The sequence below is a fragment of the Callospermophilus lateralis genome, chromosome 16 (genome assembly GCF_048772815.1).
Source record: "Callospermophilus lateralis isolate mCalLat2 chromosome 16, mCalLat2.hap1, whole genome shotgun sequence".
NCBI classification, from domain to species: Eukaryota; Metazoa; Chordata; class Mammalia; order Rodentia; family Sciuridae; genus Callospermophilus; species Callospermophilus lateralis.
The window spans coordinates 11,637,566-11,662,579 of record NC_135320.1 but is presented as its reverse complement, the minus strand read 5'-3'; the positions used below and the strand labels follow the sequence as shown (position 1 = coordinate 11,662,579).

The window sequence follows — 25,014 nt, the reverse complement described above, 5'->3', positions numbered from 1 at the left end:
AATGAAGTGAAAAATAAATTCTTTAAGAGAGTTTCCTATCACTGTCTCCTGGGGTAAACATCTCTCTGAGCACAATTCTCATTTATTTTCTCATTATACCTCTTATTTATATCTCTGATTTTAAAACACAAAATGAAAAATTTGTCTCTTAAATCATGAACTCTGTTCTGCACCTGACTCAGTACTAATAAAGAACTGAATGAACCCTAATAAAAACTGATGTAAAGAATTTGGGAGGGGGCTGGGATTGTGGTTCAAGCGGTAGCGCGCTCGCCTGGCATGCGTGCGGCCCGGGTTCGATCCTCAGTACCACATACAAACAAAGATGTTGTGTCCGCCGAAAAACTTAAAAAAATAAATAAATATTAAAAAAATTTTCTCTCTCTCTCTCTCTTAAAAAAAAAAAAGAATTTGGGGGATTGCATCACCACAAACCAATATGCTTTTGATCTGACATCTCTTTACCTCAACTGCATATTGTGTATACCCAGAGAATGGGTCCAAGTGATGCTCCAAAGAGTAAAATGAACAATACAGTCCACAACCAAATCCAAATAATGTTTTATCTGTTCATTGTTTATATTGTGTCACTATTTTTTCATTAATATTCAATAAAGGCTAAACTGCATTTATTTGTATCTAAGTATACTTTCTTTTTTGAGAAGTTACAGATATACCTGATTTTACCAGTGATCCCAAAATACCTAGCAATAATATTCAACAAGTAGGCCTTTATTCAATCATTGATTGCATTATTAATCCTTGGTAAGTCAAAATTTTAGTTTTAGTTTCTGAATAAGTACTGTAAGTTGCCATCAGATTCATTTCATACATATTTTCAGGATAAAATCATAAGGCTTTAGATCTAGATTAATTACTAAAGACCAAATTCTAGAAAAATCCATATCTTCACCCTGTCAACAGTTACAATTACTTTTTTTTTCAAGAATTTATGCTCCCTATAAAATGTTAAGTCATCTGGCAATGATGAACAGACACATTTCTTAACCACAACCACTTACTGAACTGTAAACAATTGTGCTTTCACTTCTTGATTCCACATTTTTTTTTTTTTTGCCTTTTCACCCAGTTTAAAATATTCTCCTCCAAAAGCCACAATAATTCTAAGCATGGAATAGAAATCTGAAACCTAACTCTTAAGGGGGGAAACAACAACAACAACAAAAAAGACAAGACAGATCAAGCAAACAGAATGCTTATCACAATCTATAGGGATGGGAGCCATCAAAACTTAGCTGAGCACCCCAGCCTCTTGGGATCACAATATAACAGTGCTATCTTGTCACTGGGCACAAACTGAATCTTGTCTGTAGGAGTGGCCTCTACAATCCCTTAGAAGTTGGTTGAATGGCCAATGGAAGTTGCATTTTTAAAGAAATCAAACTAAGAAAAATGCATAAATGACTATAGGAAAGCAAAAGATTCCTCAACAAAGTTAATACCCCAAGTGGGGAGTATTTATGTTTTCCCAAAACTTATATGTTTTAGCCCTAACCCTCAGTGTGGCCATATCTGGAAACAGAGCTTCTAAGGAAGTAATTAAGGTTAAATGAGGTCATAAAGGGAGATCCCAATCTGCAGAAATTAGTGTCCTTTGAAGAAGAGACATCAGGCCTTGGTAGGGTGGCACACTCCTGTAATCCCAGTGACTCAGAATTGCAAGTTTAAGGCCAGCCTTAGCAACTTTACAGGACCCTCAGTAACTCAGAAAGACCCTGTCTCAAAATAAAAAATAAAAAGTATGTGACTTAGTGGTAAGCATTCCTGGATTCAATCCCTAGGACCAAAAGAATAGATACCAGAGAGCTGCTCTTTCCAAATGAGCACACAAAAAGAATGTATCTGCTTTCAAACCAGAAGGACCTTACTGGAACCTGACCATGCTGACACCTGACTTCAGGCTGCTAGCACATTGAGAAATACCTTTCTGCTGCTTATCTCTGATATTTTGTTATGGCAGCCAAATTGAATGAGACAGGGTTGATGTGATGCAGATAGTGTACCTCGCATGCCCTCCACTCTGAGTACACAGAAAGCAAGTTTTTCTTTATTGAAAAATATCCTCATTAAAAACACATTATTTCATATTACTGTAGGTAACATTTTTGGCTCAGAAAACAGGAGTTTAAAATGTAGTCTAAATATCACAATGAAAACAAATTTTAAATGTCTTAAGACTAAAGAGAAAGTACAGAAATAGATATTTAAATGCCTCTGTTTCTTAAAATGTAGCATCAATGGAGAAATAAATAAGTTTGTGTTGGAAATTGGAACCCAATTTCAAAATAGCAAGTTACTATTTTTCTAGCAAGTATCTAGAGTTTAGAAGCTTATACATTCACCTTCCTCCACATAACCCTATAAATGTCAGCAGGGCACATGTATCCATACAAAACAGCATCTTTACTATGTGGTCAACTCCCAGCATCTGCATAGCACAAAGAGTTAAAATGCACTTACTAATGAAACCGACAGATTCCAGGGCATCCCTACTGCCATTTTATCCTTGATACTCTCAACGCCCTCGCCCCCCCTCCCCCCCACCCCCGCCCCGTAAAGACTATCAGTGAAAGACATAGTAATGAGCAACTTCTAATTCATTAGTTAAGTTTCACTTTATTTGGGTAGAAACAGGAAAAATCTACAATAAGCCACTGCAGTGCATGTGCAAATAAGAGTACAGCAAATTTACAACTGCTAGAAATAGGCATCTTAGTCTTGGTGTTCCCTTCTTCCCATGGCATCATAAAAACCCCAGAGAGAAGAGAAGGGAAATGAGAAGTGAAATTATCTTAAGGATTAAAAGATGCTGTGATTAAAAACACAGAGTGACCATTACCACAAAAGCACCTCTCTTAAAAGGCAAGTGAGAGATTAAGCTCCAGTGTTAGAAAGGTGCAAGGGAAATCTAACACAGGAACCCAAAGTTAAAATAACACTTTGAGAACAACTTTCACAGAGAAAATGCATGTAAACAGCAACACAAAATTTTAAAAGTAGAAATAACTTAAGGTCTACTAAAGTCATCCTTTTAAATAAAGAAACTAAGACACAGATGAACTGTCCATACAGGACTTCAGCCCTGGCAGAATTGGGATGGGAACCAACTACTCCTGACTAGAACAGCATCTGCACAGCACACTCTGGTGCTGCATAATATTTTAAAATTCACCTCTGGTTTCCTGATTTACCAGGCAGAATTTAGGGTTGCTAGGTAAGCCCTATATATCTTTTTAGCTTTTTTTCACATTTTTATTTATTTAACACTTTGTATAATTATATCATAGGATACGAGAAGTATAATAACAAACAAAGCATTGAGACAGAAAAGTGTATTAAACCTGGTGCCCAACCTTGTACCGTGAAAGCCATAGCTTGACCCTGGAGGGAGGTATTTAGTGTTGGGTACATGTGTGAGGAGCACAAAAGGGGATAGTGGAAGCTAAGACTAAGTTAGTTGGAATGGGAGCAAGATAAAATGCTACACCAAAGACTTCAAAGGTGAGAAACATTTATTTAAGGACATGAGGCAATCAATGGAAAATTTTAAAGTCAGGGAGTAATATTACCAGATGTGCCTCTGGGAATGATGACCCTGATATGTTACAAGTAAGGAGAGGTTAGTGGTAGTGAGACCAGATGGAGACTGACACAATAATCCAAGCATGAGGGAATAGGGGCCTGAACAGAGGTAGCAGCAGATGGGATAAATGAAGTTATCTGACTTCAGAAACAATTCTGAGAATAATCATCAGGATCTAGAGGCCATCAGGACTAAAAAAAATGCAAGAGAAAGCCCAATCAGAGACTGCTGGATTAATAGGCCAGAAAAGCCAGAGTGGGGATACTCAGATGCAGAAATAGGGCTCTCATGGAGACTCAGCAAGACAGAAGAGAGGTCTAGAAGAAGGGCAAGGATTATTTCCCAGGAAGTGTAAGGGTCTGGCGAAACGTCGGAGGAAGAAACCACCAAGAGACTGACTTTATGCAATTTGCAGAAGGGGGTTTATTGAGGATCCATTCCAACGCGCTAGGGCTCCCGGCTCACTCCAGAAGGCAGAGCAGCCAAGAGCCCAGAGCAGAGGTCAAGCAGTGCTTAAGTACACTTTTTGAGGAGGGCGGGGGCTATGCATACATCAGAACAAATCATCATGAGGCGTGGGAAAATTGAACAACAATTCTGAGACATGATTGGTACATTCATTGGCGGGAACAGATGGGGCAGGGGTGATTGGCTACTCCTAAGCGGGGTACACATTCAAACTGATTGGTTCGGGCCCTGTATGCCCTAGGCTATGAATCAGCAAAATAGCCAGTAGGGCGTTGTCTTAACTGCCTCAGGGTGTAGCAGAGGAATTTAAAGAAACTTTACCCTTTCAGAAGGACACATTGAACAAGTAAAGAAGCCCAGGGCAGAAGCTTTAAGAACCCATTGTTGAAGTAGCACAAAAAGGAGAAGTGAATAAAGAGCAGAAAAGTAAAATAAATACAGGAGGTGACACACCAAGGAACACTGTTGACATTGTCCTTCAAGTGAAGGTAGAAGGATGAATGGCCATAGGAGTGCTGCAAGGAGACAGCAACCACAAAAGGTGGCAATTTCCACAGGTACACTGGTGGAATGAAAGCCATCTCACAGTGGAATGGAAGGGGAGAAAATGTGAGCTATGGGGTGCTCTTTCAAATCTCTAACAATTCAAAAACATAGTTTGCAATACTTTTCAACTTTACAAAACATTTTACTAACTCAAGAGTGTTTATTCCATCTGCCAGCTAAAAAGTTTCCTACATTTTAAGAGAAAATTAAATTTACCACCACTTTATTCAGAAAAATAAGCAGTTTATGATAAGCAGTAATCCTTTCTCAAATCACCTTCTTTCTGGAATATTCCAACTACACAGGCTGGGCCACCTGGGCTGTCAACTCCTTCCCCTTTGGCAATATTCCCCAAAAGATGAAGAGAAATCAAGTATGGGCTTCTCCATTCAAATAGGCCTCTCTAGGCAATAGGACCGCAAATGGAAACATACATCCATTTGGAAAGTTTGGCAAACTAGATTGATGGAAAGGTTAAGATGATGTCCACAAGATTTCAGAGCATGGAGGGATAACAATGTGATACCAAAGTAGGCTGGAGGGTAAAAAAGTGACAAATTGTCGAGCAAGCACCCACCCCCCAAAAAAAAACACCAAAAAAACCTCCCTCGGCAATATTACTACTTTTCTGAATAAAAATTTTTAAAATTGGCTTTTAATATTTAAATTTTTAACATTAATGAGGTCCAAATTTAACTCTTTGAATTATTATTTATCAAGACATATGGAATTAACATTTTACCTATTATGTAAAACATTTAGAATAAGCTAATTTTGCAGTCTTATTTTTGAACAGAGAGTAAATAAAGATTCTCTTAAACTTCAGGCCTACTTCAAAAATTTTTTAAAAAACTTTTCACAGAATAAGAAATGGAGAAAGCACAAGTTAAATAAATCCATAGAGATTCTAAAAGAATCATTTAATTCCACAATATCACAAAATGTCACTTCATAGATTTTATTTCCAGGAATGAAGGCAAAAATGGATATGGCAGAAACTGCCATGTGGCAGACAGCTAATGTGACACACATATTGTCTAGAGGTGAGTTTGCTGCTAAGTATTCCTTCCTCTTTATTAGATCCTTTCACTTAAAAAATATGAAATCATGACATTACGAAAGTCAAATATGAACTTATTCCATTAGTTCACACTTAAATGATCTATGGAAATTAGAGTTATAGCTCTAACACTGGACGAACTAATATCATTGTTTGTTTCTTGACTGAAATTGTTCTACCAAGAGTACTCATGTGAATTATTCTGACCCATGACTATAAAAAAACAAATTAAATACCACTGCTGCACTGAAATGTGGGTAAGGAAATAAAAGAGGGGGGAAAAAAAACAACAACTCGAAAACTGTAATTGGCTTTCTGGTTTTACTAGCCCAAGGGAAGCTGGAGATAATCCAAAGTCAGCTCCCATGATCCTAGAGGAAAGAGGAAGTAAGAAAAGGAACTGAAGGAAAACTTCTCTGGCCAAATCTGAGCTGACCCACACTGAGGTCACAAGCAGAATCTCTTTAATTAAAACAAAGGGTAGTAGATAACAAGGTAGGAAGGAAACTTCAGAAAAAGTTTAAATGACTGAAGACTGTAAACTACAAAACTAATAACCCTTCTTCAAGCCATGTCTTTTCACTTAAGTCGAAATAAACAAATTCTTTTTTTAAACTTGTCATATGTTAAAAAATCCCCTATGATTTGAAAAGTATAAAATAATTCCCAAAGATTAGTCAAATTAAATGATGGCTCACTACACATTTCTCTATCCTAGGATTAAATGTACAATGTTAGGAGACTAGAATAAATCATAATAAGTTTGTCTTGGGGCAGAGAAAACACTGCATCAAGGAAATTAAATTGTTTAGACACACACCCATTTACACAGAATCCTGTTTCTTCCTGCTCATGCTGCTATTTCTGTGTACAAATGCTAACCCTGACATTCCTTCTTCCTAAAGTGGTGAGTCTGGACAAAAAGCCCATTTCAGGGGCACCCCAGGCTGAGAAGGGCCACTAGTAGTAGTAGTAACAGGCATTGCCATATCTCTGGTAGCATGTTCCCAAGAAGACCCAGGTCAGAACTACCCCAGATGCACTCTGCCTTTTCCTCTGGAGCACAGAAAGGTCACTCAGCAACAAAAAAGGATCTGCAACGCTGAAGGACAACTATATTCATTTGGGGGGAAAAAAAAAAAAACACAACACCTAATTGGAAAAAAAGCATTTTTGTTGAATTTTTCACTTTCTCAAACAAAGATGTAATTTTTTAGTTCTTCATAAGTAAAAGTCAGGGTAGTAATGTCTATCATTTCACATTTATCTCCTTCCTTTAAATGTGAAAGCAACATATAATTTTGATACATTTCTTCTTTTCTAAAAGGAAAATTTAAAAAGAACTCTTTCCAATGATAACTTTTGTCAATTTATTTTATGATATTTACCAGTACTTCCAAACTATTATTCAATTTGAAGAAGGTTCAAAATCCAGGAAGAGCTATGTGTTATCCTGAGCAAGTATTTTATCATAATCATTAGAATAATAATAGTGTGTGATTTCTTTCAATCTCTCATGAAATTGTATGAAGTATTCTTTAAGAAACGACTCATTAGTCATTCTCCTTTTTGAGTCTTAAAAAATAGTACTTTGTTTCTTTTAGCTTTGTTTTTCTTATGGTTTTTCCAAAATACTCAATAAAGAAAATTTCACAGATGTTATTAAAACATTTAAGTGTAACACACTTTTGTTTCCCTCTAAAAAAATTAAGCTTTCACATTTTAAGGAAGAAATGAAAACCAGTGTTATGACGCAGATAGTTGCCAATGATAAATACATACGTGGTGCTTAATAAATGTCTGAATGAAAGAGATTAAATAGGAAGCAAAAAAAATAAAAACACATATGACAAAATAGTATAGCCACTTGCCATGAAAAAGTAAAAAGACATGAGATACAATTTTACTGTAGTTCTCTATTAAGTTCAAAATGCTAAATAGAAAACTCTTTCTTCCACAGTACTAGTGTTCAAAATCAGGGCCTCATACATGCTGGATAGCATTCTATCACTGAGCTACATTTAAATTGGGCTCATAGGAGCTTCACATGCTTCAGCCTCCTGAGTATTGGGGATATAGGCTTATGACATTTTGCCCTATGAATTTGGGGACTTGGCACCTCAACTAAGTGAGTTGGATGGACTGTCATCATCTAGATGGGCAGATACACCATGGGTTAGTTGGGTAGTGGTATAAGCCAAAACCAAATTTCCCAGATAGCAACATCAAGATATTGTTGTGCAGTGGTAAAAAAGAGGCACTGATACTTTCATAGTATTCTGTGGCCTATACTTCATAATGTTTCAGCTGAACATAACTCAGCAGCAAAAAAGTTAAAAACATAATCCTAACACAAAAGCTATTATTTCTAACACTGATACAGATGGCTAAATTCATTCTTTATTTCTTATAATAGTGATTTAAACTCAGTATGGCCCATTTATTATTTTGAAAACACATGAACATCTCTCCCCAACCCTATACAGAAAATTTATAGCACTGCTTCCTTCAGACTTGCAGACCAATCTTGATGTTATTTCATCAGCAAGTTGAGGAAGAAGAAAATTCAGAAAGAATTCTGGCTTTGGGTGATAGTAAAAATGACTGAAATTCACTGATTTTTGTTATTGTTGTTGTTGTTGTTTTCAGTTCTTTCCCCACAATTGTTTTTCTTTAGTTTAGAGGCAATTTTTAGGAACAAAAATCTAATAATGGAAAATAATGTAGCTGAAGCCCACCAACTTCTTTGGTGTGACATTTTCTTTCCCATAGGGTTTTTTTTTTAATTGAAGAATATCTGTAAATATTTTTAGCTTAAAAAACTTTGATATTAAACATATTGTGAAAATATTTGTCACACTGTTACTCAACAGGGAGAGTAGGGGCACAATAGCTGCTGTACTCCCATCTGTGAAATTGGTCACACCATAAGCTCACACTCTCTGTGCCTGCCACCATCTAGCCACTAAATCTGGTGCCTGTGTAATGTGGCTCCACTGCCACTAACTTTCTAGGCATACCAGAGTTGTGCCCAGTCATTCTCCCATCTCATGTTGTCTTCACCTCTACAATAAAGAGAGTTGTTGTGAGAATTGAATGAATTAATAAAAGACGCAAAATGCTTTGAATATAACAATAAATAATGGCCACAGTCATCCCAGTAAATAGTAAAGCAGTATTAGAAAATAATTTCTCCTCAAAAGAGAAGAAAAATAAATAAAATAGTTCTTAAAGAGAAATCTGGAAAATATTTTCCTCTCACCTCTGTAATAATCCATTCTCCACTTCACATTCACATTTTAAAGTACAATTTTCTAAGGTTTTACTTGGAAATAAAACCCTGCCAAGGTCTCCAAGCCCTTTGATATCTACTTTCTGCCACTCACATGTTCCTCCCCTGAGTGTCATCTAACATATCCATTGCATGGCCTTCCTTGGTACAGCACATATGTTTCTTACTGGTCTTGTCAGGCTCAATGTTTTCTCTTTCTTTATAAAGAATGTGAAGGAAATGGGCACCACAATAAAAGTTTATTCCAGTTTGAGGAACCTTAAGATGTATGTCTAGAAGGCATCAACAAGGAAAACATTACTGATTATTCAAAGGTATAAGTAGGAGATATATCCTAGTAGTCAGCTATCCATGATGGAAGAAAAGAAAAATAAACAAGCACATTAACAAAGACATAAAAAAAAATTTAAGCCTTGAGAGGCTGAAGCAGGAAGATCACAAGTTCAAAGTCAGCCTCAGCAAAAGTGAGGTGCTAAGCAACTCAGCAAGACCCTGTCTCTAAAATACAAAATAGGGCTCAGTGGTTGAGTGACCCTGACTACCCACCCCCTCATATTTTAAGCCCAGAAAGACATGTTAGGCTAAGTATGTGATATTGTTAATATGCAATTTTCTTCACAAAACTAAACATGTCATTCCATAATAACACCTGGCAACTACATTTCACCATTTAACCTAGAAAAATAAAAACCTGTATTCACTCAAAAACCCATATATGAACATTTATAGTATATTTGTAATAGCCTAGACTTGGAAACAATCCAGATGTACTTTAGCCAAAGAACAGTTTAATGAAATGTGGTACATCCGTATCATGGATTTCTTAAAACTGGTTGTGATGGATGTGAATCTACAATTATTTCAAGAAGTTTTTAAAAGGCAGAAAAGTGCCTTGGAGGGATTCACTCCATTTCATCAACACGTAGGCAAAAGATACTTCTCAACTATGGAGTAATTAAATTATACTCCTCAAATGAAAGAAACATGAAAAGGAAGGTTTCCAAGCTAGATAATTAGAGTCCATAGAATAATTTTATAAACCATAATTTCTCATCCCTGAAGATGATAAATAAGACTTCTTAGTTTGATATCTAGAACAAACAATATAATATGGTTCATACAATTACTACTAGATTTCTCAGTAAACCCAACAGAAGGAAAAAACAATCTGGGTTTATCATTAAGTTTATTCCAATTTGAAGATGGAATATGTCTATAATCCCAGCTACTCAGGAAGATGAGGCAGGAATATCACAAGTTTGAGTTCAGCCTGGACAACTTTAAGAGACTCTGTCTCAGGAAAGAAACAAACAAAACAAACAAACAAAAAAATAAAAAGGGATGGGGAATGTAGCTCAGTGGTAGAGAACCCCTGGGTTAAAACCCCAATATTGAAGGAGGGTGGGAACGAAGCCTGATACTCAAATTTAACCTAAAATGAAGAATCTACTTCAATATATGAGATGGAATTTCAGACTGTAGGGCCTGGAAACACAAAGGAATAAATCCAAGCTTCAAGGGGGGAAGAAAAGATCCAATTTTGGTTTCTGCTGAATATCAACTCTGGTAACAAACTCAGGGGCCTTAGGAAAATTAAGGCTATAGTCACTAGTGTTCCCACCTCAGCCTCCTGATTTTGTTGGGATCACAGGTGTTCCATTATACCCAGCTTGATTTTTCCTTATATTGTGTTTACTGAGAAATTCAGGAATCTGTAGCAATTTTATGAACTCATGTTTTTGTTTGTTCCAGATATTAACTATAGCATATCAAACTAAATCTCCTAATTTATCACCTTCAGGGATAAGAAATGGTCATTTTTACCACTGACTGATTCTGATTTTGTATTAGGTCCCTACATATTTCATATGCTGTTTCAAATGTATTGTTATTATAAGCCTACACAAAAAAGAAGGCCTAACCATTACATTAATTTTTGGTAGGGAAACTGAGACATATAGATTAATAAATGTCTGAGTATTTTCTGTTGTTATAACAGAATTTCACAAACTTGATAACTTACAAAGAAAAGTTTATTGGGCTTGTTGTCGGGATGCTGAGAAGTGTAATGGTATGGTATCAGTGTCTGGTAAAGGCGTTTGGGTTGTGTCATAAAATAGCAGAAGGCATCCGCTAGTGAGAGAGATAAAGCACACAAAAGAGAAAGAAGGAGCAGCAGATTTGCTTTCCCAATAATCACCATCATGATGACTAACCCACTCCTGCCATAATGACATGAATCCATTCAAGAGGGCAGAGCCCTCTTATTAGGTCCCCTTCCCAACGCCACTGTATTTGGAATTAAGTCTTAACGCATGAATTTAGAAGACATGCTCAAACTACAAAAATAAATTTATAACTCAATTCTAGTTGTTTACTAAACCTGAGTTCTTCATATTGGGAGAACAGGGAGTAACTTGAATTAATAAGTTTGTTTTCTAATCGAGTTGGTACACATAAATAGAAATGCAAAAACAAGATAATGTTTTATATTGAAAAAAGAAATTCTTCTGTCAAGTCACAAAATAATCAAAGCACCAAAATACACAATGCTCATCCCAATATATATTTGTAATGTTATATAAAAAGCAAAGAAAAAAGATACAATTTATTAAAAGACACAAAGGAGAGGATCTAAAGGAACTGCAAAATAAGAAATCCATCTAAGAGAAGGAAATAAAAAATAAAATCCACATTCCAAAGATGCTTAGACTTCTATAAGAAAAATCTTTTAGGACAGTCACTCTCATATATCAAATTAATAGATGAATTTATGGCTCTTTTTATTTTGTTTTATTTTTATCTTTTATTTATGATATAATATCTTCTATTCCCAAATTTAAGAGGGAAAATAATAAATGAGCTATTTGTTTCTCACGAGATAAAACAAAGATGCTTTTGTTCTTCCTTTCCTCTGGGAAGTCAATTACACACATCTGACTTTTTTTTCTTCTTCTATTCAGACTCCCAAAGATGCTCTTTAACTATATGCTTAAGAGTTTGGTCAATTCACTGTAATAAAAAGCCAGGATGACAATGCATATTAAAATCAATAATTGAGAAGACAACCTGTCATCTACTTATCAAAATCATAAGTTTTTAGGACATCCGGTATAGAGCTACAATTTACAATTTCTGCAACCTTCTGTGCTCCTCCATTTAGGAATATTTTAAGAGTGTGACACAGAAGTACATCTGGAAAGACTCCTTTTTTTCCAGAAAAAAAAATCATTTGTACTAATATTTCTGCTGATTCCTTAATCAGTTTTTTTCTTAACCCTATCTTTCTCCAGCCCAAATAGATCAAGATCTTTAGTGAATAGGACATGGAATTGAGAGAGTTCAAATCAGGGCTTACTCATCATTCAACCTACAATATCCTCATCTGGAAAATAAGAAAAAGCAAACTTTGTCTTACCAGGACTATTTTGCACACTAAATTATTTAATGTATGCAATAAGTCCTGAACGTAGTATCTGTAGATGGCAAACCTCTAAAAGTATACAACAATGAAGGTAATATTGAAAGACGAAAGGGGACAGAGAGAAGCTTTCTTCCCCCAACAATTTCTTAGAAATTTATGGTGCAGTTTAAGTTTGCCGAAGTTTTGCTTTGATCTTAAATATATTTACAACATATCAAGTCTATAAAGTCAAAATAATTCAGAATAGAAATACTATACAAAATCAAATTTGAACTCTCTGGTTATTCCTCAAGGGCAATATCAAGAAGAAATTGGTAGAGGAGTGAAACATTAATTTCCATTCAGCAAAGTGTGGCAGCATTGAAAGTGCCTGGTTCCAAGGACCAGGAGGCCAGTTTTTGTAAGACCTTTTCCTTCAAGGGGCTTAATAATCAAGCAAGTGTTTTACCTCTTATAGATCACCTAAAAGGCATTATAGGCAACATGATCTCTTAAAGGCACACTACATTCCATTTTTTCATGAGGGGAAATGAATAAGGGCACTTCATCAACACTCTTGTAGTATTTAAATACAACCTTTGGTATCCTTGCCGAGTAAGTCTGCTTACTAGAAGACTTACAATCTTACAAACTCCAAGAGACTTGTGGACCAACTTGCTGTGCTACTCCTGTCCCATTATTCCCAGCCCTCCTCTCTAACCTATACCTCTCCTAGACCAACCCCTCAATACAAGTCTGTTCCGTACAACTTAGATTTGAAAGTGGCCTCCTTGAAACACAATAGTGCAAATATTCATAGCCAATAACAAAGATATACAAATTGATCATTCTTTTTTGTAATTACTTCTTAAAGATATGGAGGCAAAAGCAGAGCAGAAACATGATGGAGCAAATTTAAGAATTTAAGTAGTAAGGCAATTTTTCTGGTTCAAGGAGAATAAAAGAAATTTATAATGCAAAGGAGCCCAAACTAAATTCAAAATGATAAGTGATACAAAGAATAAATAATTTTTTTAGAGTTACTGGTGGGTAGAGAGTGGGGAAAAGTGATCATTCCAGTTCAAGGAATTTAAAAGGTTAAGTTAGCACACACCAATAGAGAATATGAAGGATCACTAAAGATTATTAATTGAGATACTACAGAATCACAAATAATTCCTGCTGATTCTTATTAAATCTGAAAAGACAACAATCAAGAGTCAAACATCTGGCTTGACTGTTACTGTATTCCACCTGTCCACATAGTTCAAGGAAGGACTACTACTTAGCCAGATCAATGAAAATAATTTCAGACATTTCTGGTAAAATATTGGAAAAGAAAGCATTATTTTTATTGAACTTAAAACTGGAGTTACCACATAGAGAAATATTGCTAACCTTTTCAAAATGAATTATCACTGAAGCATGAAAACTTTACCAATGGCTTTCTTTTTTTTTAGTTGTAAGTGGACACAGTACCTTTATTCCATTCATCCACTTTTATGTGGTGCTGAGGATCGAACCCAGGGCCCCGCACATGCTAGACAAGCGCTTTACCACTGAGCCACAATCCCAGCCCCTACCTATGGCTTTAAATTACAAGTACATTTAATTATTTTTTTTGTATATTAGGTCTTTATATTATTAAACTTCCTGAATAATATGACTAGAAAATCTTTATATATGCCTGGGTTTCTGACTGATTAAATAAGTTGTAAAGATGATAATTTACTGTCACAATTCTTCAAACAACAACAAAAAAATAGGACGAGAAAAAAAAAACAGAGTATAAAATAGACTGACACATGAATTCTATAAAAGGAGAAGTCTTACTGGGGCATAGGTATCAGGTCATTTTAATACATGCATACATATTTCATAGTATAGTACTATAATTCAAAAATGTAAAAGAAAGATGAAAATTGCTAAAAGAAGCTGGGAGATTATTTTAAAAGGAATAAATGAGGTAAGAATTAAAAGTCTTCTGCACAGATGTTTAATAGTTGATAACAAAATGATTGAGTGTTCTCTCTAGTAGAATATATTTCTGGGAATAAGGAGATAGAGTCAACTCTAAGAAGAATATTTCTCAAACCCTATCATGGGCACCTGAGAACCTGTTAAAAAGCATATTCTAAGGATTCATCTAGAGAGACAATAGTACCTTGGGAAAAGATGACCATGCCTACTCATTCCTTCCCCAACTCTTGTTTTTTAAAATTATCTTTAAAAGTTTTTTTATTATTTATTTTTATTTGTTCTAATTAGTTATATATGATAGCACAATGTGTTTCGATTCATTGTACACAAATGGAGCATAACTTTTCATTTCTCTGGTTATATATGATGTAGAGATATACTATATGTGCAGTCATACATGTTCCTAGGATGATAATGTTCATCTCATTTCAACATCTTTCTTGTTTCCATACTCCTTTCTCTTACCCTCCCTCCCCTTTGCCCAAAGTTCCTCCACACCCCCACACCCCATGTAGTAGTCAGCATCCATTACTTATTAGAGAGAATATTTAGCCTTTGATTTTGGGGGGATTGGATTATTTTGTTTAACATGATATTCTCCAATTTCATCCATCCATTTATCTGCAAATGCCATAATTTTATTTTCTTTTAACATTGAGTAATATTCTGTTGTGTATATGTACCACAGTTTCTTTATCCATTCATCTGTTGAAGGGCATCTAGGTTATTTCCACAGTTTAGCTATTATGAGTTGAACTGCTATGAACATTGGTTGGCTATGTCACTGTAGTATGCTGATTTTAAGTCTTTTGGATATAGACCGAGGAGTGGGATAGCTGGATCAACTGGTGGTTCCAATGCAAGTTTTCTAAGGAATCTCCAGTTTACCAGAGTGGTTGCACCAATCTGCAGTCCCATCAGCAATGTTATATACAGAGTATACCTTTTTATCCACATCTTCGCTAACACTTATTACTACTTATATTCTTTATAATTGCCATTCTGACTGGAGTGAGATGAAATCGTAGTGTGGTTTTGATTTGCATTTCTCTAATTACTAGAGAAGTTGAACATTTTTCATATATTTATTGATCGATTGTATATCTTCTTCTGAGAAGTGTCTGTTTAGTTCCTTATCCCATTTGTTGCTGAGTAATTTCTTTTTTGGTGTTCAGTTTTTGAGTTCTTTATATATCCTGGAGATTAGTGCTCTCTGATGTGCATGTAGAAAAGATGTTCTCCCACTCTGTGGGCACTCTCTTCATGTTACTGATTGTTTTCTTTGCTGAGAAGAAGCTTTTTAGTTTGAATCCATCCCATTTATTTATTCTCAATTTTATTTCTTGCACTTTAGGTGTCTGGTTAAGGAAGTAAGGAACTAATCCAACATGATGAAGATTTAGGCCTACTTTTTCTTCTTTAGGTTCAGGGTCTCTGGTCTAATTCCTAGGTCCTTGATCCACTCTGAGTTGATCTTTGTGCATGGTGAGAGATAGGGGTTTATTTTCATTTTGCTGCATATGGACTTCCAGTTTTCCCTATACCATTTGTTGAAGAGGTCAACTTTTCTCCAATGCATGTTTTCAGTGCCTTTGTCTAATAAGAGACACCTGCATTTAAGTGGGTTTCTCTCTGTGTCTTCTGTTCAGCGGTTTCCATCCTTGTATCAGATAAAGTGGACTTCAAACCAAAGTTACTCAGGAGGCATAAAGAAGGACATTTCATATTGTTTAAGTGAACCATACATCAACAAGACATAACAATCATAAATATTTATGCCCCAAACAATAGAGCATGTATTTACATCAAACAAATCCTTCTCAATTTCAAGAATCAAATAGACCACAACACAATAATACTGGTGACTTTAATACACCTCTCTCATCAGTGGAAAGATCTTCCAAACAAAAACTAAACAAGGGAATCATAGAAGTCAATAATACAATCAGTAACTTAGACTTAACAGACAGACATATATATATAATATTTCATCCATCAACGAGAGAATATACTTTTTTTCCTGAGAAGCACATGAATCCTTCTCTAAAATGGACCCTATGTTATATCATAAAGCAACTCTTAGCAAATATATATAAAAAAATAGACTAGTACCCTGTATTCTATCAGACCATGATGGAATGAAATTAAAAATCAATGATAAAATAAAAAACAGAAGCTACTCTAACACCTGGAGACTAAATAATATACTATTGAATGATGCTTGGATAGCAGAATACATCAGGGAGGAGATAAAAAAAAATTCTTAGAGGTAAATGAGAATTCCAATACAACATACCAAAATTTCTGGGACACTATAAAGGGAGTGCTAAGAAATTTCATTGCTTTAAGCATTAAAAGAATAAGAAGTCAACAAATAAATAACCTCATATTATATCTCAAAGTCCCAGAAAAAGAAGACAAAATCAATACCAAAAGTAGTAGAAGACAGGAAATAATTAAAATCAAGGCTAAAATCAATGAAATAGAAACAATTGAAAAAATTGACAAAACAAAAAGCTGGTTCTTTGAAAAAATAAAAATTTATAAACCCTTAGCCATCCTAAGGAAAAGAAGGAGAGAGAAAATTCAAATTACTAAAATTCATGATGAAAAAGGAAATGTCACGACAGATACCATTGAAATACAGAGGATAATTAGAAACTACTTTGAAAATTTATACCCCAATAAAATTGAAAGTATCAAAAATACCAACAAATTTCTAGAGAAATATGAGTTGCCCAAACTTAATTGGGAGGACATACACAATTTAAACAAATTTATTTTGAGCAGTGAAATAGAAGACACCACCAAAAGCCTACCAACAGAACTGGGATTATGGCTTAGAGGTAGAGTGCTTGCCTAGCATGCATGAGGCACTTGGCTTGATCCTCACCATCACATGAAAATAAAATAAAAAGATATTGTGTCCACCTATAACAAAAACAAAACAAATTATATATCTCATACCCAGGACCAGATGGATTCTTAGCTGAGTTCTATAAGACCTACAAAAAGAATTTTAATACCAGTATTCCTCAGATTGTTCCAGGAAACAGAAAAGGAAGAAACGCTTCCAAATTCATTCTATGAGGCTAATGTCATCCTGATACCTAAGCCCGACAAAGACACATCAAGGAAAGAAAACTTCAGACCAATATCCCTGATGATCATAGATGCAAAAATTATCAATAAAATTCTGGCACACTGCATACAAAAATACATTTAAAAAATAGCACACCATGATCAAGTGGAGCTCATCCCAGGGATGCAAGGTTGGTTCAACATACAGAAATCAATAAATATAATTTATCACATCAATAGACTTAAAGCTAAAAATCATATGATCATCTCAATAGATGCAGAAAAAGCATTTGATAAGATACAATACCCTTTCATGTTCAGAACACTTGAAAAACTAGAGATAACAGGAACATATCTCAACATTGTAAAAGCTATCTATGCTAAGCCACAGGCCAACATTATTCTAAATGGAGAAAAATTGGAGACATTCCCTTTAAGAACTGGAACAAGACAGGGTGCCCTCTCTCAGCACTCCTATTCAACACAGTCCTTGAAACTCTAGCCAGAGCAATTAGACAGAGGAAAGAAATTAAAAGGATATGAATAGGAAAAGAACTCAAACTATTGCTATTTGTCGACATGATTCTATACTTAGAGGATCCAAAAAACTCCACCAGAAAGTTTCTAGAATGAATAAATGAATTCAGCAAAGTAGCAGGATATAAATCAGTACCCATAAATATCAAACACATTTCTATATATCAATGATGAACCCTCAAAAGAGAAATTAAGATAACTACTTCATTCACAAAAGCCTCAAAACAACAAACTTAGGAATCAATCTAACAAAAGCAGTGAAAGACCTATATAATGAAAACTACAGAACACTAAAGAAAAACATTGAAGAAGACCTTAGAAGATGGAAAGATCTTCCACGTTCTTGGATAGGAAGAATTAATATTGTCAAAATGGCCATACTACCCAAAGCGTTATACATGTTTAATGCAATTCCAATTAAAATTAAATTCCTTATAGAAAGAAAAAGCAATCATGAAATTAATTTGGAAAAATAAGAGACCCAGGATAGCCAAAAAAATCCTTAGCAAGAAGAGTGAACCAGGAGGCATCTAAATATCAGACCTTTAACTATACTATAAGAGCTATAGTAACAAAAATGACATGGTATTGGCACCAAAATAGACATGTAGTGTAGACCTTCCCCAACTCCTGATGGGAATATCACACAGGAAAAGAGCATTGTTTCAGAGGAGCGGGGAGCTTTTTCCAGATGTGTGGGATAGTCTCATCATTCAACACTCCATTATGAAAAAAGAGATATTTTTGTTTTCTCTCTCCCTCTCCCTCCCTCCTTTTCTAGAAATATTAGAGATTAAACTTAGAGTGCTCCTACTACTGAACTATATCCCCAGCTCTTTTAAAATTTTTTATTTTGAGAAAATGCCTTGCTAAGTTGTCCAGGTTGGCCTGGAACATTTTGCAATCTTCTTGCCAGTCTCCAGAGTAGCTGAAATATATAGATATACACCACTGTGCTCAGTTGAAAGAGGAATTTTTGAATCACTTGTCTATAGAGCTGACTTTCAGATTGCATGTTGCACTCACTAGAAGGGCCTCAAATTCAATTTTTTTTTTTTTTTTTGTATTGGAGATTGAATTGTGGACGCTCTACCACTTTACTACATTCTCAGCACTTTTTATTTTTTTATTTCAACAGGAGCTAAATTATGCAGGCTGGCCTTGAACTTCCACTCCTTCTGCCTCAGCCTATCAAGTTGCTAGGATTACAAGCATATGCTACTGCAAATGGCTCCCTAGGCCATTCAAGAAACAAGGAGGTTTCCCTTTGGCCACATACATGTGAATCTATAGGATCTACAGGAAAGCTAACAGTGTAGATATCAAGGAAATGAGCATTATTGAAAAAGAAATGCCTCACAAATGTTATCAGCACAAAACTGGAAAAGCCTGAATGTTACTCAGCATGCATCTGCACTGTTGTAAGTAAACAAGGGCAAGATTCTTGCCAAGAGAATTAATGTGCTCATTAAGCATATTAAGCATTCTAAGAGCCAAAATATCTTCTGAAACTTGTGAAGAAAAATAATAAAAAAAGAAGGAAACCTGCTCTACCTAGAGAACATACTTTGTGAAAACCAATGGAAAGGAGTCTGAGCTGCTGAAACTTGTTCCCTACAAATTCATGGCAAAACAGTATAAATAAGACCTCTAAACTATTAAAAAAAAAAAAAAGTTTCCCTTAACTGCATAGAAATGTGATGTCTTCCCACCCAAAGAAACATTTAAAGCAAAAGTTGAGTCCTAAAAAAATAGGAGACGGAATATATCAGATTGTATCACACATAAGTTAGCGTTGTTCATGATGTGTTTCAGTTGTGTGTGAATGTCATGTGTATGTTGGGGATGATGTAAGATCTACATCTTATTCCCTTTGGTGGTTACAAAAGTCTAAAAGTCATTGGCTTAGATTTAGCAAGAAAAGGTCTACTGTAGAACCGTCCAAATCATCATAGGGCAAGTCTTAAATGACCTATGAGCAGTTCTGTGTACAGGAATTCTCTCTTGGAAAACTTTCTGAGACTTAACATGACACACACAAAAAAAACAATCACAGCATTCAGAGTACAAGTCTTTCACATCCACTAAATTTATTTGTATTTTATTATTTTTGATGATATTATAAATGAGATTGTTTTCTTAATTTCCTTTTTGGATAATTTGATGTTAGTGTCTAGAAATGCAAGTGAGTTTTATAGGCTGATTTTAAAAACCACGATTCTGCTCAATTTATTTATTTTTTCTTATTTTGGTGTTGTCTTTAGAGTGGTTTTTTTTGTTGTTGTTGTTTTGTTTTAGATATTTAGATTATACGATCTGCAAACAGATAATCTTACTAATTCCTTTCCAATATAGGTGCGTTTTACTTTTTTTCTTGATTAAGTGCTCTGGCTACAGAAGCAGAAAGTAAAATGGTAGTGGAGGAAGCAGAAATGGAGAAATATTAGTCAAAATATGCCAAGTTTTAGTTACACAAGGTAAGTCTTAGAGGTCTATTGTACAGCTTACTGCCTATAGTTACTCATAATGTATTGTATTCTTAAATTTTTTGCTGAGAGGGTGGATCCTATGTTAAATATTCTTATCATAAGAATTATGATGGCAATGATAAGACAACACAATGAAATTTCTGCAGATAATGGGTAGATTTATGGCATAAAATGTGCTGACAGTTTCATGGATGTGTGCTTGCCTTCAAATTCCAAGTTGTAAACATTATGCACCAGTTATAGCATGGCAATTTTTTTTTAAAAACAATGTTGGAAGAAAATGAATTCTTTTCTACACCAACTCAGTTGCAATGCAAGCCTTACCTGAAACTGTCTTTTGGTAAGAAACACAATCATGTCTCCACAAAGAAATGGCAGATCTCTCTCGGTTCTGCAATCCAGTTAGTCTTTCTGCTAGCCCGCCTCTGTTTAATAAATTATAATGCATTAAGTTTAGTTTTAAAAAAAGGCTCAGAGTAATTAGAACATTTATATTTTATCCACACCTACTAAGGACAGACAAAATATGCAAAAATTTTAACAATTTTTTTTAAAGAGAGAGAGAGAGAGAGAATTTTTTAATATTTATTTTTTAGTTTTCGATGGACACAACATCTTTATTTTATTTTTTTATGTGGTGCTGAGCGGTGGAGAAGCACAACTTCAGAGTGTAAGGATACGGGCCATCTGCAAAGGAGAGGACAGAGAAGTCTGGCTGAGCTCTCCAGGGAACGCTCCTGGACCTGGTTCTCATCTGTACCCACCTCCCACTTCTGCAGTTTAACTGTGCAGAGTCTAAACTTGTCACTGCCTGATATGAAACTTAAAAAAATTATCCAAATACACAAGGTATTTTCCCTTTTCTTCCTTCACTCCCATGGAGGAGCTTAACCCAGCGCCCCGTGCATGCCAGGCGAGCGCGCTACCGCTTGAGCCATATTCCCAGCCCCAACAAATTTTTTATATTATATTTTCTTCCTCAAGGATCTACCTTCCTTGGTCAGTTTTTATTTTTATGGAAGTTCCTTCTCTTGATTCTTCGAAATAAGAGCTAATATGTGATGTTCCTAGGATCATCACATTCTTAGATATATGACAGTTAAATATCAGTTTAACTCCCTTTCTATTCTTTCTTAGTTCATGTACTCATTCCATAAATAAATACTGCTTACTTGTAACCTGCTATATGATAGGTACCAGGGATACAAAAATAGCTACATATTATACCATGTGGTGGGGTATAATTCAATCAGTAAATGAGGACAAACAGATAAATGTAAAGTGAGTTCAAAGTTCCAGTCAAAAATAACCTTGCCAAACTGTTGATAGGTAGAACACCAATTAAAAGTATCTAGGTATGGGCTTAATACATACTATACATACATACATATATATATGTATATGTGTGTGTGTGTGTGTGTGTGTGTGTGTGTGTGTGTATATATATATATATATATATATATATATATATATATTCTATTATTTGCAATCCAGAGACAACTGAATATCAATCACAAACACACAGCAGAAACACCAACAATACAGAAAAAGGAAAACATTCATGAATGGTAAGAAGACAATATGAAACAATCAACATACAGAGACTTCACAAGAGCCCTTAGTTATCAATGGAAATTCAGATACATATGTTTACAAACATATAAAATCATAAATATCACAGAGGTCAGCTGCTACTAACACATTTATAACATCAATCAACTAGAAATCAAGATCAACTGTTAATCACCATGGCGGCCACATAATTTATCAATGTACTGTCTCACAGATTACATAGCTTTTCATTAATCAGTCCACTATACTATCTCATTTTTATTCAAATAATATCCTATTTAGGTAGAAAAAATGGATATTAATATATACCTCACATGATAAAATCAGAACACAGAGGAGTTAAAGAATGCATCCTTTATTATATAACTAGTTTATATGAGGAACCAGCAATGAAATTCTAAAAGAAGTTAGCACCTGGTGCTTATTAAACATTTAAGAAATGACCATGATTGGTGGTGATACTACTTTTGTTGTGTCTTTAACATGCACTCCATGCTCTATTATTCAAAGATCTTATCTTAATACATACTATATATATATATATACACACACACACACACACACACACACACACACACACACACACATATATAAAATCTCTACCACCTACTCTTTTCCTATAGGCACCAGTTATTTCTGTGTTTGTGTCTATGTGTAATATATATATATAAAACATAAAATTTTTAAAAAACCCAAATCCTTCAAACTCAGAAATATGCTGAAGAACTTCTATTTTCTATACTTTATATTCTACTTATTATACAGATTCTTCTTCACATCATTCTGTTTATATGAAGAAACTCATTTCATTAGGCAGCTGAATATATACCTAGGCACTCTTACTCCAGAATCCATGCTCTCAGTCTTGATAATATACCTACCATCTCTTAAGAAATACTATTTAAAATTAAATTCATAATAATATATTACTCAGCTTTTCAACAATGTGACCAAATACTCAACATGAACAACTTAGAGGAGGAAAAGTTTATTTTGGGCTCATGATTTCAGAGGTTCTGTCTATGGTTGGCCAAATCCGTTGCTTTGGGCCTGAGATGAGGCAAAACACCATGGTGAAAAGGCAGCAGTGGAGAAAAACTGCTCACCTTATGGTGGCCAGGAAGGAGAGAGAGGGAGAAGCCAAGAGGATAAGATATAATCTCCAAGGGCATTCTTCCAGTGACCTGAATTCCTCCAACCATGCCCCATATGCCTATAGTTACCTCCTCCTTAGTACTTTCATATTAGAATGGACTGATTAGCTATTTTATCTAATCATTTCAGCTCCTGCATTAACATAGGAGCTTTTGGGAATACCTCATATCCAGACTGGAACATTCCACTCCTAGCCCCCAGAAAGTCCATGTCCATCTCACAAAGTAAAATATACTTAGGTTATCTCTAAGAGTCTCCATAGTCTTAAGAGTTTGGCATTACTCAAAAGTACAAGGTCAAAGTCCCTTCTGAGACTCAAGGAAAACTCTTGGTTTCGAGCTCCTGTAAAAATTAAAAGCAAGTTTCATACAACCAATATATAATGGTACAGATTAAATATTCCTATTCCAAAAGGGAGGAATAGGGGCATAGAAAGAAGAGATGAGACCAGAACAAGACAAAACCTCAGCCAGGCAAAATTTCCTATATTTCTACTTCTGGCATTTGGGGCACAGGGTGGTAAGATATGATTTCCAGAGGGCTTGGGCAGCCCTGTCTCTTTGGCCTTGTTGGTTGCAGGACTGATGGCTTCTCTCCACAGTCAACAGCTTTGTCCAGCAGACAGTCCACATTACTTGCATCTCTTAATTCTGGGAGTCTCCATTCCAACTTTGTCTTCACCTTCACAGCTTCACACATTGTCCTGTCAGGGTCAACTTGCAGGAACTCCAACCCTGTTACAACACTTTGCCTGGCTTCCCAGAGCTTCCTTTGAAATCTTGGTGAAAGCCTCCATGACCCCTTAACTCCAGTATCCTACATTCCTGAAGAATCAGCACAATGTGGATGACTCCAAGATATGCTACCAGCTGCAGCAGTAGGTGGGGCCCCTGGCACCATGGCTGCAGTGGCCTTAATGCCTGGGTGGCTGAGCATGGGAAAACAACATTCCTAGCTCCTGTGTATAAAAAGATTTCCAACTAGCCTCTTCTCAAAGGAATTTTTACTTTTATACCCTTGAAACTATGATGGATGTGGCCTTGCCAATTTCTGAGATTCTCAAGCCATCTTTACTACTGCCTCTATGCAATGTATTTAACTTCTCTTTAGTGGCCATAAGCTCTTCATCAACCACACATTCTTTGGTCCCAATTTTACATTCACTTTCTGGCCAAACAGCAAGTTTTTAAAATCCTTCTGTTATGCTTTCTGCTCCCAAGTAGATAGCAATATACATGCCACCACCTGAATGCTCTGTTAACTTAAAATTTCCTTTGTCCAATTTAGTCTATTACCTTTAATTCAGCCTCTCACAGTCTTAGGACATGAGTAAAATGTAGACAGACTGTCTGAAAGAATGTATCATAAATGGACTTTGGTGCAATTTCCAATAGAATTCCCATTTCCCCCTCTGAACTTCATGAGAACAGTCTTTACTGTCCATATTCCTACTGGCATTCTGGTCTTCTGAACTCACTCTAGAATCCTCATTAAGCTCCCCTTATAACATTCTAAGTCCTTTCCAGTCTGCACTCCAAAAATTTCCAAATTCCTTCTGCAAACTAGTTCCAGAAGTTTCTATAACCACAAGGTCAGGTGACTCACAGCAATGGACCAATTTCTGTGTTAGTCAGCTTTCTATTGCTGTGATCAAAATACCTGTCAAGAACAATTTAGAGGAGGAAAAGTTTATTTTGGCTCATGGTTTCAGAGATTCAGTCCATGGTGGACCAACTCCATTGGTCTGGACCCAAGGTGAGGCAGAATATCATGGTGGAAAGGTGGTGGTGGAGGAAAACTGTTTACCTCATGGCCAGTGAGAAACAG

General features: G+C 35.5%; 1 protein-coding gene across 4 annotated transcripts in view; it reads right to left on the bottom strand.

Annotated features, from left to right (window-relative positions):
* Spidr (scaffold protein involved in DNA repair) overlaps positions 1-25,014 on the bottom strand; it is a 384,856-nt gene that overhangs the window by 227,917 nt on the left and 131,925 nt on the right. For 3 of the 4 annotated variants that reach the window (XM_076835428.1, XM_076835429.1, XM_076835431.1), the window contains one exon: positions 20,785-20,885. The exons of the other annotated variant lie outside the window; for it this stretch is intronic. In XM_076835428.1, coding sequence (XP_076691543.1) covers positions 20,785-20,885 — 101 coding nt within the window. The remainder of the gene's footprint in view (positions 1-20,784; positions 20,886-25,014) is intronic. 4 annotated transcript variants of the gene reach the window in all.